This window comes from Tenebrio molitor, chromosome 9 (assembly GCF_963966145.1).
Source record: "Tenebrio molitor chromosome 9, icTenMoli1.1, whole genome shotgun sequence".
In the NCBI taxonomy this organism is placed as follows: domain Eukaryota; kingdom Metazoa; phylum Arthropoda; class Insecta; order Coleoptera; family Tenebrionidae; genus Tenebrio; species Tenebrio molitor.
In genome coordinates, this window is record NC_091054.1 from 7,137,268 (window position 1) to 7,149,659 (window position 12,392).

The 12,392-nt window shown below is 39.5% G+C and overlaps 3 protein-coding genes across 3 annotated transcripts; 1 reads left to right on the top strand and 2 right to left on the bottom strand.

Annotated features, from left to right (window-relative positions):
- The first annotated feature begins 28 nt into the window (after positions 1-28).
- On the top strand, positions 29-1,697 carry LOC138139300 (antichymotrypsin-2-like). The gene is made up of 4 exons (XM_069059526.1): positions 29-203; positions 260-1,051; positions 1,097-1,244; positions 1,317-1,697. The coding sequence occupies exons 1-4, from the start codon at positions 87-89 to the stop codon at positions 1,439-1,441; spliced, it is 1,182 nt and encodes a 393-aa protein (XP_068915627.1). The 5' UTR covers positions 29-86; the 3' UTR covers positions 1,442-1,697.
- A 1,820-nt stretch (positions 1,698-3,517) lies between these two features.
- On the bottom strand, positions 3,518-5,603 carry Arpc2 (Actin-related protein 2/3 complex, subunit 2). The gene is made up of 4 exons (XM_069059532.1): positions 5,421-5,603; positions 5,127-5,220; positions 4,368-5,077; positions 3,518-4,313 (listed from the first exon to the last, which is right to left on the bottom strand). The coding sequence occupies exons 1-4, from the start codon at positions 5,492-5,494 to the stop codon at positions 4,286-4,288; spliced, it is 906 nt and encodes a 301-aa protein (XP_068915633.1). The 5' UTR covers positions 5,495-5,603; the 3' UTR covers positions 3,518-4,285.
- Positions 5,604-5,868: 265 nt separating this feature from the next.
- On the bottom strand, positions 5,869-7,745 carry LOC138139297 (kinesin-like protein Klp10A). The gene is made up of 2 exons (XM_069059523.1): positions 7,543-7,745; positions 5,869-7,492 (listed from the first exon to the last, which is right to left on the bottom strand). The coding sequence occupies exons 1-2, from the start codon at positions 7,652-7,654 to the stop codon at positions 5,919-5,921; spliced, it is 1,686 nt and encodes a 561-aa protein (XP_068915624.1). The 5' UTR covers positions 7,655-7,745; the 3' UTR covers positions 5,869-5,918.
- Between the last annotated feature and the right edge of the window lie 4,647 nt (positions 7,746-12,392).

The window sequence follows — 12,392 nt, forward strand, 5'->3', positions numbered from 1 at the left end:
TCAAATTTCATAATATGCACTAGACAGTATACAAGAGAATGGGGTAACTAATATAATAACATTCGAGTTCGTGACATCATCAAAAGATGAAGTCTCTTTCGATTGCAGTTTTATTTTGCATAATTTGGCCTCACATCATTGCTGGTCTCACCATTCAAGATTTTGCAAGGGGCAATAATTTATTCACTGCGGCTATTTACAAAGTAATAGTTCAAATTTACAAAATTAACACATTTGCAAGAGTGTTTTTTTATTTCAGGAGATTATTAAAAAAGGGGACAAAAACGTTTTGGTAAGTCCACTTTCTGCAGAATTAGCCTTAGCTTTGGCTGAATCCGGCGCCAAAGATGAAACTGCCGAAGAAATACGAACGAGTTTGCACCTTCCCAATTCCGACCAGGACACAAGAACTGTCGTAAAAGATCTCCTTGAAATCCTGAAGGGTGAAGGAGAACTTTCTCTTCACACCGCTAACAAAATTTACGTCCGAGAAAAATTTCCAATTAAGAATGATTATAAGAAAATTGCCACCGAAGTCTACAAGGCAGAAATTGAGAATATTGATTTTTCTCGAAATCAAGAAGCTGCAGACACCATAAATAAATGGGTAGAGGAGCAAACAGAACACAAAATTAAGAATTTAGTAAATCCCTCGACTCTAAGCGCCGCCACTCCCGCTGTTATCGTAAATGCGTTATATTTCAAAGGCAATTGGACAAGCAACGACTTTCATAAACTTCCAGTGACTAAGAGAACTTTCCATAAAACCGCCAAAGATGTTGTTGAGGTCGATACTATGACCAATGGTGCTGGACGTTACAAGTACTACGAAGATACACAACTGAAAGCAAAATTTTTGGAACTACCGTTCAAAGGGGAAGATGCCCAAATGGTCCTGGTACTTCCTAACGCGATAGAAGGTCTCGCAGAGCTTGAGACTCAAGCAGAGGAAATCTTCAAACAGCACTCTCTTCAACGCGAAATCGTCGATGTGAGGTTGCCCTTGTTCAAAGTAGAGAATCAAATTGATTTCAAAGAAGTGTTGAAAAAGGTGAGTGTTTGGGTTGCGTGGTCAGATTAAGATAGTTATTTGCAGTTGGGTGTCAGAAAAGCTTTCAGTGGCGAAGCTGACTTCAGCGAAATTGCAGGAAATAAGGGCGATTTGATCATTGAGGGGGTTATGCAGAAGACTTTCATTAATGTTAATCGGGATGGTGTCGAAGCGGCAGCTGCCACGAATATTTGTAAGAATTTATTATTAGTTGAAGGCTTTAAATCCTAATTTTTGAGTAATTGTCTGAAATGTCTTTTTTTAGGGTTCTATATGTCTGCGCCTCCTCGACCTACCAAAACCTTCCACGCAGATCACCCGTTTATTTTCTTCATCAAAGTTAAAGACGTCATTTTGTTTGCAGGAAAAGTTTCAGATCCAAAATACTAATTTTTTTATGTAAGTTTTTGGAACGATAGTATAAAAATAATAATTTTCTGCATTTGTTCCTTTAACTAATGCACTGGGTGAAAAATATATTGATGCTTTCTTTGCGAATAATCCATTATTAATAAAAAACTAATCAATGTTTTCTATCAAGGTTTCTACTGTTAAATGTGGTTGTCATGTAAGTGTAATTTATTGTTGCTTTTGTATCGTCGCTGTGATGAAAAAAAAGAAGAAAGAAATAAAAGAAATAATTAGATATTTTTGTTTAAAAAAATTATATCAAAAATTAAAAACGAAGGGAAAATGAATATTATTATACGAGTTTTACAAGACGCTTGATTGTGACACGAGTTGGTTGGGGCACGACATGACTTATGGTGGCATCAGTGGCATTCGTGGCATTGTATTAGCATTTCTGTGAAATTTACTTATGTCAAATATCAAATGCAAAGAGTATAATGATAGACGGGAAGCGAAATTATAAGTGTAAGTGACGACCTCTGGTGTTTGTGGCTCGTAACTATCAGTTCTTCGGCTGCTGAGGGGAACGGGGAACGGGAGGAACAGTTTATTCATTATTTTTAATAGACTCACACACTAGAGGCGCTGAAACTCGTATACTATAATTTAGTAACACTGTTGGCTCTTATGGGTTGCTTCTCCTCTATCCTATACTCTTTGATGAAATGATTTAATTGTTAACAGGAGTTCGGTAGAAATGGTATTGCCGTAATACGTATAAAAAAACAAACAAAAACAATTTCACAAAAAGTTCCTTTGTGACACTAATTTTAGTTTCACAACGACTCACTTATGATACCAAAGTAGAAAAATTCATTTAGAATTCAATAATTTGTCGCAAATGGGGTTAAGAACTTTAGGATTTGCATTTGTTTTAAACTGTTGTCACAAATAAAAAATTAAAATACCAATGGACCTTTAGTGCTTATTCACAATGGACATAAGACATAAGAAATAAATAAGAGATACCTAAGAATAATTTGTAAATTTGGGCAATTGGAAAATAATGTATGTGTCCATATAACTGGAATATGATTCTTCATGCCTTTTTGTACACAACAATAATGTTCACTGAGGTCAGTAGGTCACTTCTCATAAGTTACGTAAAAATTAATAGTATATCCACTGCATGTATCATGAATTTCTTATGCCTTATGTCAAGCTTATGTCCATTGTGAATAAGCACTTACAAATCAGGCTGCTCTTTGTCGCACAATGACGTCATTGCACAAAGAAATTCTGTGTCCTGTGAGACAACAAAGATGTTGACCCTTAGACTTTGACGAGTTAAACCAATGGAAATAAGTGTAGCGGTCAACTGTTCTCTCACAATGCGCAGATCTCACGCGCATATTTTCCATCTCTTATAAATGTAAAGGTCCATTCGGGTGGCCAGTAATTTTATCACTAGCGCAATGTAACAGCACTTTACTTTGACAGTTCAGAATGGATCCGCTCTATCAGAAATTACCCCGATCTTTTAATTGTCGTAAGTATACCTTTCACCTGCCCCAAAAAACGATTAACACCGTGATTATTTATTTATTTTAGTATAATTTGGTGTTTTTCGTTTTGTGATCTTGGTCCCAATTTTAAAAGACTGAATGTTCGTCACCGTGAGCCAACTTCTTGTCGATAAATGTCATTTGAATTTAATTTTCTCTTTCCAACCCTAAAGGCGTTATTTCCGTTTAAATGTAAAACTGTAAACAGTGCGAGAAATCTCTTCGGTGTGACTTCCAGACGAATTTTTGGTATGAAACTTTAAAATATTCGTTGCAATTGAGTGACCTTCAATTCACAAATCAAAATTTTGTTTTCACTTTTGATTTTCAATTGATTGGAGTATTTGTTGCAAATATTTTTCAACGCAAGTGGTAAATATCAACATTGATGTTTTCCGTTTCGTTTTCAAACAGGTGAATACGGTGACAAGCGTTTGCTGCAGAAATATAAAATATGCGGTGACGGTAAATGGACTAACGTGTTTGCTCTTCAATGAGAATGAAAAAATAAATTAAAATTACTCCAACCAGATAAAAAAAATGGCGTAAATAATGTTTAAGGCGTTTATTTTAAAATAACATTTTATTTTCTAAAATTCAAGTAAACAGTGTCTTGTTCTGTACTTTGTTAACTGTAGTTTTAAGAATATAAAAAAAGTAATGGAAAATGTAATCATTCACAGATGCATTTCCTATTGTCTATAGAAACAAGTAGAAAAAAAAATAAATATCGGAACTTGTTGAAATTGACAATTTATTAACTATTAAATCTATGTTATGTTATATAATTTATTTGGCGAATTCTTTTTTGAAATTGTAATACTTGAAAACGGTCCATAATTTAAATTATAAATAAGATGAATTAAAATGACATTAAATAAGCGGATACGTAGCGGTAAAAAAGAACATTAAAAAAAGAAAAAAAACGAGAATTTACAAAATAGGTAAAAATATATGTTATGGGTAATTTAAACTTTGTAATGCATTAGAAATATACAATTCACAATATTGACGTGCTTACCCAAGTTTTCAAGGAAGCACAGTTAAAAGATTGAATCTATATGTACAACGTCGCTGAAAAATCAGCACCATTACAACACTAACTTTAAAACTGAACTGTAACATTCAGTATTGAATCTGGGGCTAAATTCGTTAATTGACTTAATAAATAAAAGTTATTACAACTGCAAGAGAGGCTGTGCAAGATCCGATTCCTAAATGAAAAATTGTGTTGAATGAAACAGTTAAGTTTAACAATTTATCGGCAGTTATTAGTCCTTTTTTTGAGCTGATCTTACAAGCAAAGTCACTATACACATCAATCCCTTCGTATGAAAGTTCTCCCTCTGCAACGGAAAAAAATAATTAATACGATCGAAACCTGGAGAATTCAGTCTTACGTGATAGTCTTTTTGTCTGTTGACTTATTCTCAGGCCTTGCCCTGTTCAACACTTTGAGAAAATCGGAAGTCTTGGCCCTCATCCTGCTGTGAATGTACGCCTTGGAGCACTTGATGTGGTAGTGCAGGTAGTGGCGGAACATGTGTATGAGATTGATGGTGTTGTCTCTGGTGTTGCGCGCCGTGTGCCTCGGAAACAACACAAAAGTTACATAACCGACGTTGTTGTCGACTTTCGCGTCGGTGTTCTGCAGCTCTCGCGGGGGTTCCCGGTGGCTGAACAGCACAGGTGGCGCCGTGTGCGACGCCCTCAACCCTTCCTTCAGCTCTTGCATGAACACCTTCCCTATCACGACGTCGTCTTCGTCGCGGAAACGCGTCGAAAAAACGACCGTGACTCTATCGGCTTTCGCCTCGACGTACATCGTCTCGTCATCTCTGTAATGGATGACGGCTCGTTTTTGGCCCTCGTCGCCGTTTTCCTGGAAATCGAAGTACTTTTCGAAGACCGACGCGAAACAGTTGCGTTTCAGCAGGCCGATCTTTTTCACGACTTCCGGCCAGTCCTGAGGGATGTTTTCCAAGTCAAACAGGATCGAGACGTTGTAGCCGTCCTCGGTTTTGACGAGCAGGGGGCCGTACTCGCGTTTGAGGAGCTCGTCGGCTCCGTGCTCTTGCAGCTCTTTGTAAAACTTCAATGAAATGCTTATCTGAAACCGAGCAGGTTTTGTGGGGTCTCTGGCGGGGGGTCAGGCTTACCCTAATTTTGGTTTTGTCGCCGTTCAGGTTCGAAATGTGGTACAGAACGCCGTCGAAATCCGAGACTGTTATGTCTATGGACTCGTTTTTGAGCCTGAAAGAGATGAACGACGTTAGATGTGGTGTCCTTATTTTGACAGCTCATTGGATAAGTCATTGGTTTTCCTTGTTGCTTGCAACGATTAATCTAAACCGCAATGAGATGGGTTTAGTGATAAATCTCTGTCTACACCGACAGATAACGAGGCCTCACCCCGAATTGCCGGCCTGTTTTTTTTTTTTAATGAAACTTACCCCGCTTGTGCACTTTTTATTTTAACCGTTAACGTCTCTTCAACTACTCGGTTGTTTGTTTCGAGCAAAATCATTTTAATTGGCTACAAATTACGATTAATAACTAAAAATTTACATTTACTATGAGGTTTGACTGCTCATGGGAGGTGCTCGTTATCTCAACTGTCGGCTGTCGTTGTCGTTTTCTGGGTCGGTAAGTTAGTAGGTCTGTAAAAATGACCGAGCGGTAATTTTAAACGTCAACTTGATACCCACCAATTATTCCAGATTAAATTCTTTTCTACACCAAAAAACCAGAACCGTCTTTCAACGTGGTTATTTAAAACCTGTCACAAGTATGCCCCTTTTAAAAAGATAACTAGACACCGGTTTATCGATTTTTGGGTTTTAATGTGTAATGTCATCTGTCAAAATATCTTCAAGGATTGGAATAAAATAAACAATTCGCTTCCAATTAATGATTTATTAAAATTTATTGCCATGTCACACAATAATAAATTAAGCTTCATCTTCGAGCATGTCGCAAAATTCCGACGCCTTAACATATGCAACCTTCTGAACGTCGATCATCTCCCTCAACAGATTCTTCCAGTTCTTGGCGAACTCATATTTATTGTATCCTGATTTTTTGCCGTTGTCGTAAAGCTGGAGAGCCATTTTGTGGAAGTAAACGCAACTATCTATGACATTTTTACTATTCTCTAAAAGATCGTATTCTAACGACAGGACGTCGTTCTCGTTCTGACTCTCTTCGGATTCTCCGGAATTGGGCTCACAGAAATCGTTGGCCACTAGTTCTTTGACTCTGTCAGCGTATCTCAGCGTGTTCAGTGTGTGATCGACCGATCCTACCGACGAGGATATCAGAGCAATCATGCATGTCCTCGATTTCTCACCGATAAACGAATCTCTAAGAATTTTAGTGAGGATACTCTCTCGGAAAGGACAATGCTTACCCTTCTTCCCCAGAGCTCTTATGCACTCTTTCAAGGCCAGGAGAGACTTGTTAATGTCTGCCCCTTCCTGCCTCGTCTGTTTGTTGGATTTGGAATTGTCGGCGCCCCTCTCGTTTCCCGCCAGGTCGATCAGCGAGAACTTCCCTTCCAAGTGTTTGCTGTCGGCCTTTCTCAAGATTATCTGGAAGACCGCATGGGACCTGGACGAGTTCGAGTTCGCCGAGGTCTGCCCCGAGGTTCTCTCCAAACTGCCCTTCTTGATCAGGTCCATGATGTCGTCGACTTTGTTGACGGTGCGCTCGGTCAAACCGACGACTTGCACCACCTGCTTCCCGTCCTCTAGGACCTTGAGCCGCTGCTTCTTCGCGAGAAGGTCGTAGGCTAATTTACCGTAAATTTCGAAGAAACTGGCTGACACCACTAGGTTTTTGTCTCTGTGGGGCGGCAGGTTCAGAAAGGTGAAAACGTCAGTGGCCACCAAAGCGTAGATTCCGTTCTTGAAGTTCTGTTGCTTTCCCTTGAACTCGCCGCCCATCGTGTGAGTTTTCCCGGCTCCCGTTTGGCCGTAAGCGAAACACGTGGCCATTCCTCCCTCGAAGATCGTCTTGACCAGGGGCTGGGCCGTGAATTTGTAAACTGTCTCGTTGGTGCAGGTCTCGTCGAAGACGTAGTCGAAGCGGAAGTGCTGATTGTCCAAATATTTGGTCAAATCGACCTTGTGCTTGGGCTCGTGGATTATTATCTGGTTCTTGGAGGGGACCGTCACCACGTCCACTTCGCTCCTGTTCTTCTCCCTGTTGTTCAAAGGCCGTTTCCTCACGCACACGGTGATCTGGTTCTCGATCACTGCATCGTTGTCCTTCAACGGATGAAACTCCAGAGTGCTCTTGAACTCGTTGATCATCCTCGAGAAATCATAGTAGGGGTTGTTCTGTTCCGACATCCCCATCTGGTCTTTGATGGCCTTCTCGTCCGCCAACTTCTGTCTCCTCTCGTCGCGACTCTTCGCTATCAACTCGACTTTCTTCGCAGCTTCCGACTTGAACTCATAGATGGACTCTCTTCGGGGGTATTTCTTGGGGGATTTCGGTGGAGAATCCGGCGGGGTAGGCGAACCTACGAACGAAAGTCAACGTCACCGCTCAAAACTAATTCATTCGACTCACTTTGAGGTGGTGTGACGGCGTATCTCTTCGTCCTAGGTTTTGGGGAATGGCTCTCTTCGACGGATTTCTTAGCAGGGATCTGGTCCTTTTCCGAGACAACGTACGGAAACATTTTTCCTACTGTCAAAAGAGTTAAAGGTGCGTCAAATTTTGGAGCCGAAATCACTCACTTGATTGACGGGAATTGATTGGACGTTACTAGGGTGCTAGGGCTTACCTCTGTTGTCGTCGGTGTGGAAGTACTTGTTGAGGAACATTTTCTTATTGTTGAGGCGGCGGAACGTCTACGCGATCGGGAAAAGCCAAACGGTTTATTGACCAAACTTCGGGGCGGATTTACTGCCATAACAAATAATAATCTCCCCCTCTTTGGCCGCGTTCATGCGTCAAATGTTTTCCAATTGGAACGCTACCAACAGATGGTCAAGTTTCCAATAAATTTACAAAATTCTTGGATTTGGGGAAGTATTTGTTTGTGATAAATAAACAAAGAACTAAAAACGCTTCTTTTGACATCGATGTAAGTCAAGTAGATCTCTGATTGCTTAAACTAGATAAATTACAAAAGAAACAGTCAAAGCCTAAATTATTCAAAAAAGAGTTGAAATTGACAAGTGTTAGTAGAAATGAAGATATTTGTTTTGATTTTTCCTAGTATAGTAAAATTTAGGGATGAATGAATTAATTGTTAAAAATTAACTATTTTTAGTCCTAGTTGGAAAAGGATTTCTTCCTGATTTTTGTGGGCAGATTTCGACGTCGGGTTTCGCGGAGGGGTGGTGTTGTCGTTCGAACAGCCCTTCGCAGTGAGATGGCGCCACCAATCTGTCAACTGCACCCCTAAAAACTTTGTTCCGCTTTGGATTTTATAGTTCGATTCTGCCTACAGAGACGTCATCGCCGGGAAACGTTTTAATTAGCCCATAAAAATCTGCTCCCCCATGTCTGCATTATCAGCTCTTATTTATTTACATCTGCTTGAATAAGAGGCAAGGACCCCTTCCGTGCTATTCAACAACAAAACGGCGGGTTTCTGATGCAAAAAAGGGGGACGGCCTTTAGGCATGTTCGGTTTACCTTAGCGGTGACAGGCTCTGGAGTGAGGTAATAATAATTTACACACGGTAAAGTGGCAAGGTAGACCAGGTCCCCCCATAAAAAGCGCTCTTTATTCTCTCCTGTGCGATGACTAGTTCAGTTCAATTTTCTTCGTCGGCCTCTGACACCTCTTGGTTGTTTGTTGAGAGTTCGCGGCGTTGCTGGACCGTTAATAAGGCTCGCGCGGTCGGTTACGGCGAAGAAATTTAAATCGTTTGATTGACAGGTCAGGTGTTGAGTGATGAATAGAATCTGGAAAAATATTTTAATGTGGGATCTTGAGCCGGCGGCGGCTTTGATCGTCCCGTTTGGCACACTCCATCACAAAGGCGCAGTTCACACACAAATAAATGCAAATAATAAAATCGGAATATGTTTTTTTTAACTTCCTTTCCGTGATCTGGCCCCAAAAGTAGCCACCGAGGGTCCCGCCAACAACTCTCATTGTCCACGAATACGTAAGAGGATATTTCTATTTTCGATCTTAATCTCATATAAATAAATGTATCAGATAACCGGGAAATATTACCAGAAAACGGACAGATCTACGAGGCAATTGTCCGTGAAATCAGATTTAAAAGCTTACAGGATATTTGATATCGTGTTTCGTTTTTTTTTTCTCTCGTTGCGAATTTTCATTGTGACCGTATTTAAGAATTTAAATCTGGTTTTTGCCCTCTAAGCCGGGTCGGCTCCTCATTGAAAAAATCATCATTTTTGAATTAGCCTCCGTTCTAAATTTCAACGCAAATTAAGAGCTGAGCGTCCATTTAAAATGGACAATTTTAAATTAATTAGTGTAAATTTACAGCTAAAGGACCTTAATTATATTCCTGCGGGGTTCTATTAGTGGCTTTCGGTTCTGTATGATGGCGAATTTCTGTTGTGCATCCGAATGGAAATACAGATTTGTTTGATTCAAACCAGCACCACGGATGCTCATTCTAATAATTAAAACTAGTAAAATGCTATAGTGCAACATTCAAACAACCGAAAATAAATTTACACTAAAGATGCACGTGTTTGGACTCTTTTAATTTTATAATTAATTCACATTTTGACAGTTAATACAATTTATCATTACATGCCTACTATGCTGTCACATGTTGAAGTCATGTCTATATTTGATTCAGCGTGATGGCTACTATTGCGCGTTCAAATGAAATCCTGTGCTGAGTAGGCGTTGGAAAAAGTAAACCGTTTAGAACAGCGTAAAGTTTGAATTTCCCGCCGTTTGACACGAATGACATTTGTTTATGTTTAATCGGTACATAATTGAACATGTTTATTTTCAACAAAGTGTGCTCTTGGATATTTGCTTTGAGAATAAGAATCTATTTTTAGTCTAAAACATTGCAAAGAAAGAAAAAAAGAAAGATTTGTTTGGCTCTAAATTTTAGGTTAGCTGTCAATATGCTCCAATTAATCCACGCTGTAAAAAAACACCACAATTCGGTTTCCAACGCCTTCCCAGCCCAGAATTATCCAACAGTCAAAAATTATTTTTGTTTTTTGAATTATGATCGGTAAAAAAATAGGATGTGGCGAGAAAATTACTGGGTGTATTTTTTTACGCCCATTAGGTTTGATTTAAAATATTGCAAAACATCATCTACGTTCTGCTTTTATTTTGATTTACTTTAAATAAACACATCATTGTTTTAATAATGTAAATAATAAATTTATAAAAATATAGACCAGTATACAGAATGTTTTATGAATAAATATGCGTATTCATCTGTCAACTGTAAAATCTCATCAAATATTATTATTAGACATTAAAATGAAACTGCTTTTACGTTGTCAGTCTCCTGCCAAAATATCAGTGGTGCCAACACGATGAGATTTGCAAGTCTTGTTCGATTGATACACTTTTTCTATTCGCACAATTTACAAATATTTCACGAAACATACTTGACAGAAGTGCTTATTGACGTCAAAATGACAGTTCATAATTTATGTGACAGGTAAATATCGATTGAGTTGTCGTTTCATGGAATAATGCTAATTAGCAGATAATTTTGAAACTCGCAGTGCGCCTCTGTGAGACATATATCGAACAACATGTTACATTATTACGCCCAGACGATAAATATTTCACACCTAATTATAATATCGGCACGTTATTACAACACGTCCTGATGGATGGTAGTGCGCCAGATTCGACTCCAACTGAATGGCTCTCGGACGTGACTTTTGCCGTTCGCAACTGTGGCGCATCACCCTGTATCGTTGTTTTAAAATTTTATTTAACATTGGATAATATTATGATTCGAGTAAATTTTCTGATTGCGTTAAAACAACTGTGCATTAACTATCCACTCGATAAGGGATAATGCATGGGATGGAGCCATATCGATCCTCTCTGATTTTAATTTGCCGTAATAAAGCCCGGTGGCTGTAGTCACAGGCGTTCGTTTAGTGCAAAAATGGCTCTGACTGATACTCGTCTAATTCGTCAGGGGTTTAACGTTTCCGTCGAGTTTTTCAGGTGTCGTCGCGACGCTAATACTCTTCGTTCGAGTCAGTCGTGAAAGATGGGGGCGAGTTCGGTTCAGGTGGTGCTCTCGTTCTCATTTTCCCATTAGGTGTACATTACACTGAAAGCATTCACGGAAGCTTAGAGATTCTTTGATAGGCCTTCAAAGGAGATATTAGGCCTCTAAGTACGGGATAATGCCGTATCTTGTTACCTAAAAACTAATACTGTTTGCGTTGCGATGACATTCCGGGTAGTCGATGAATGGGATTTTTTTTCTACGAGGAAGTTTTAAGTAGCGAGTTCATGTCGAAGCAAATCCCCTAAAAACGAACTAATTAACGGTTGGCAAGTGCTTTAAACGAGTGCATTAATGCTGGCAAGCCTGAGTGTAAATAATAGTCGTGATGTCCTTTGTAGTTCAGTTTCCTGTGCCACCCACCGCTTTCTTGACATGACAAATGGCCTACTTAACATCTTCATACTGACGGAGAGCACCGCAGTGCGACCAACATCCAGCCTTAAACATCCTAGACCTAAGGGACAGTCGTGGAATGGTGGTGCGGGATTTCACGCTACATTATATTTCACACTTTTATACGAGAACCAAACATAATCTTCTTCTATTTTAAAACGCATTTACCCGCTTAATATCTGTTCAGACAGCGAGACGAATTTTTCTACACGATGATCGTAAAACGCACAAAGGGGGCGTTAATCGCTTTATTTTTTCCTTTCCGGACCAATTAAAAACGTTCCGCAACGTTCAACAGTTCAAAGAATTCGTATTTTTGATGGCCCGTTTCGTGTTAAAAGGGAGTTTGCGGTCGACGATTTCACCAAAAGCGTAAAGCCAAAATGTCACTGCGGACGACATAGATCAGTCTGCAGATGGAGACAGATAAAGGCTGTCTGCATGGCTGTACGCCCATTGTTAATTGTTATCTCTAATGGTCATTAAAAAGCCGATTTGTACCTGAGCGCCCCCGTCGGACGGCTCATGAACGACATCTGTCAAAAAGTGACAGATCAACTGTCAAGAGTTAACGGATGTGGACTGGACTGGCACAGCGGCGTACTGAAAACGTATTCCTTGAAAGGAATTAAAAGTCAAATACGACTTTGCGAATGAAGTTTTAAATTATTTAAACTATTTAAGGGTAATTGTTCACTTTAACTACTTCTGGAATTTTCGCGTTTTTTCTGGCTAGACAGCCTCAGGGCGTCCTCCTAGATCGTGTCCCACCATTCAAACCTTGTGCAAATGCCTTTT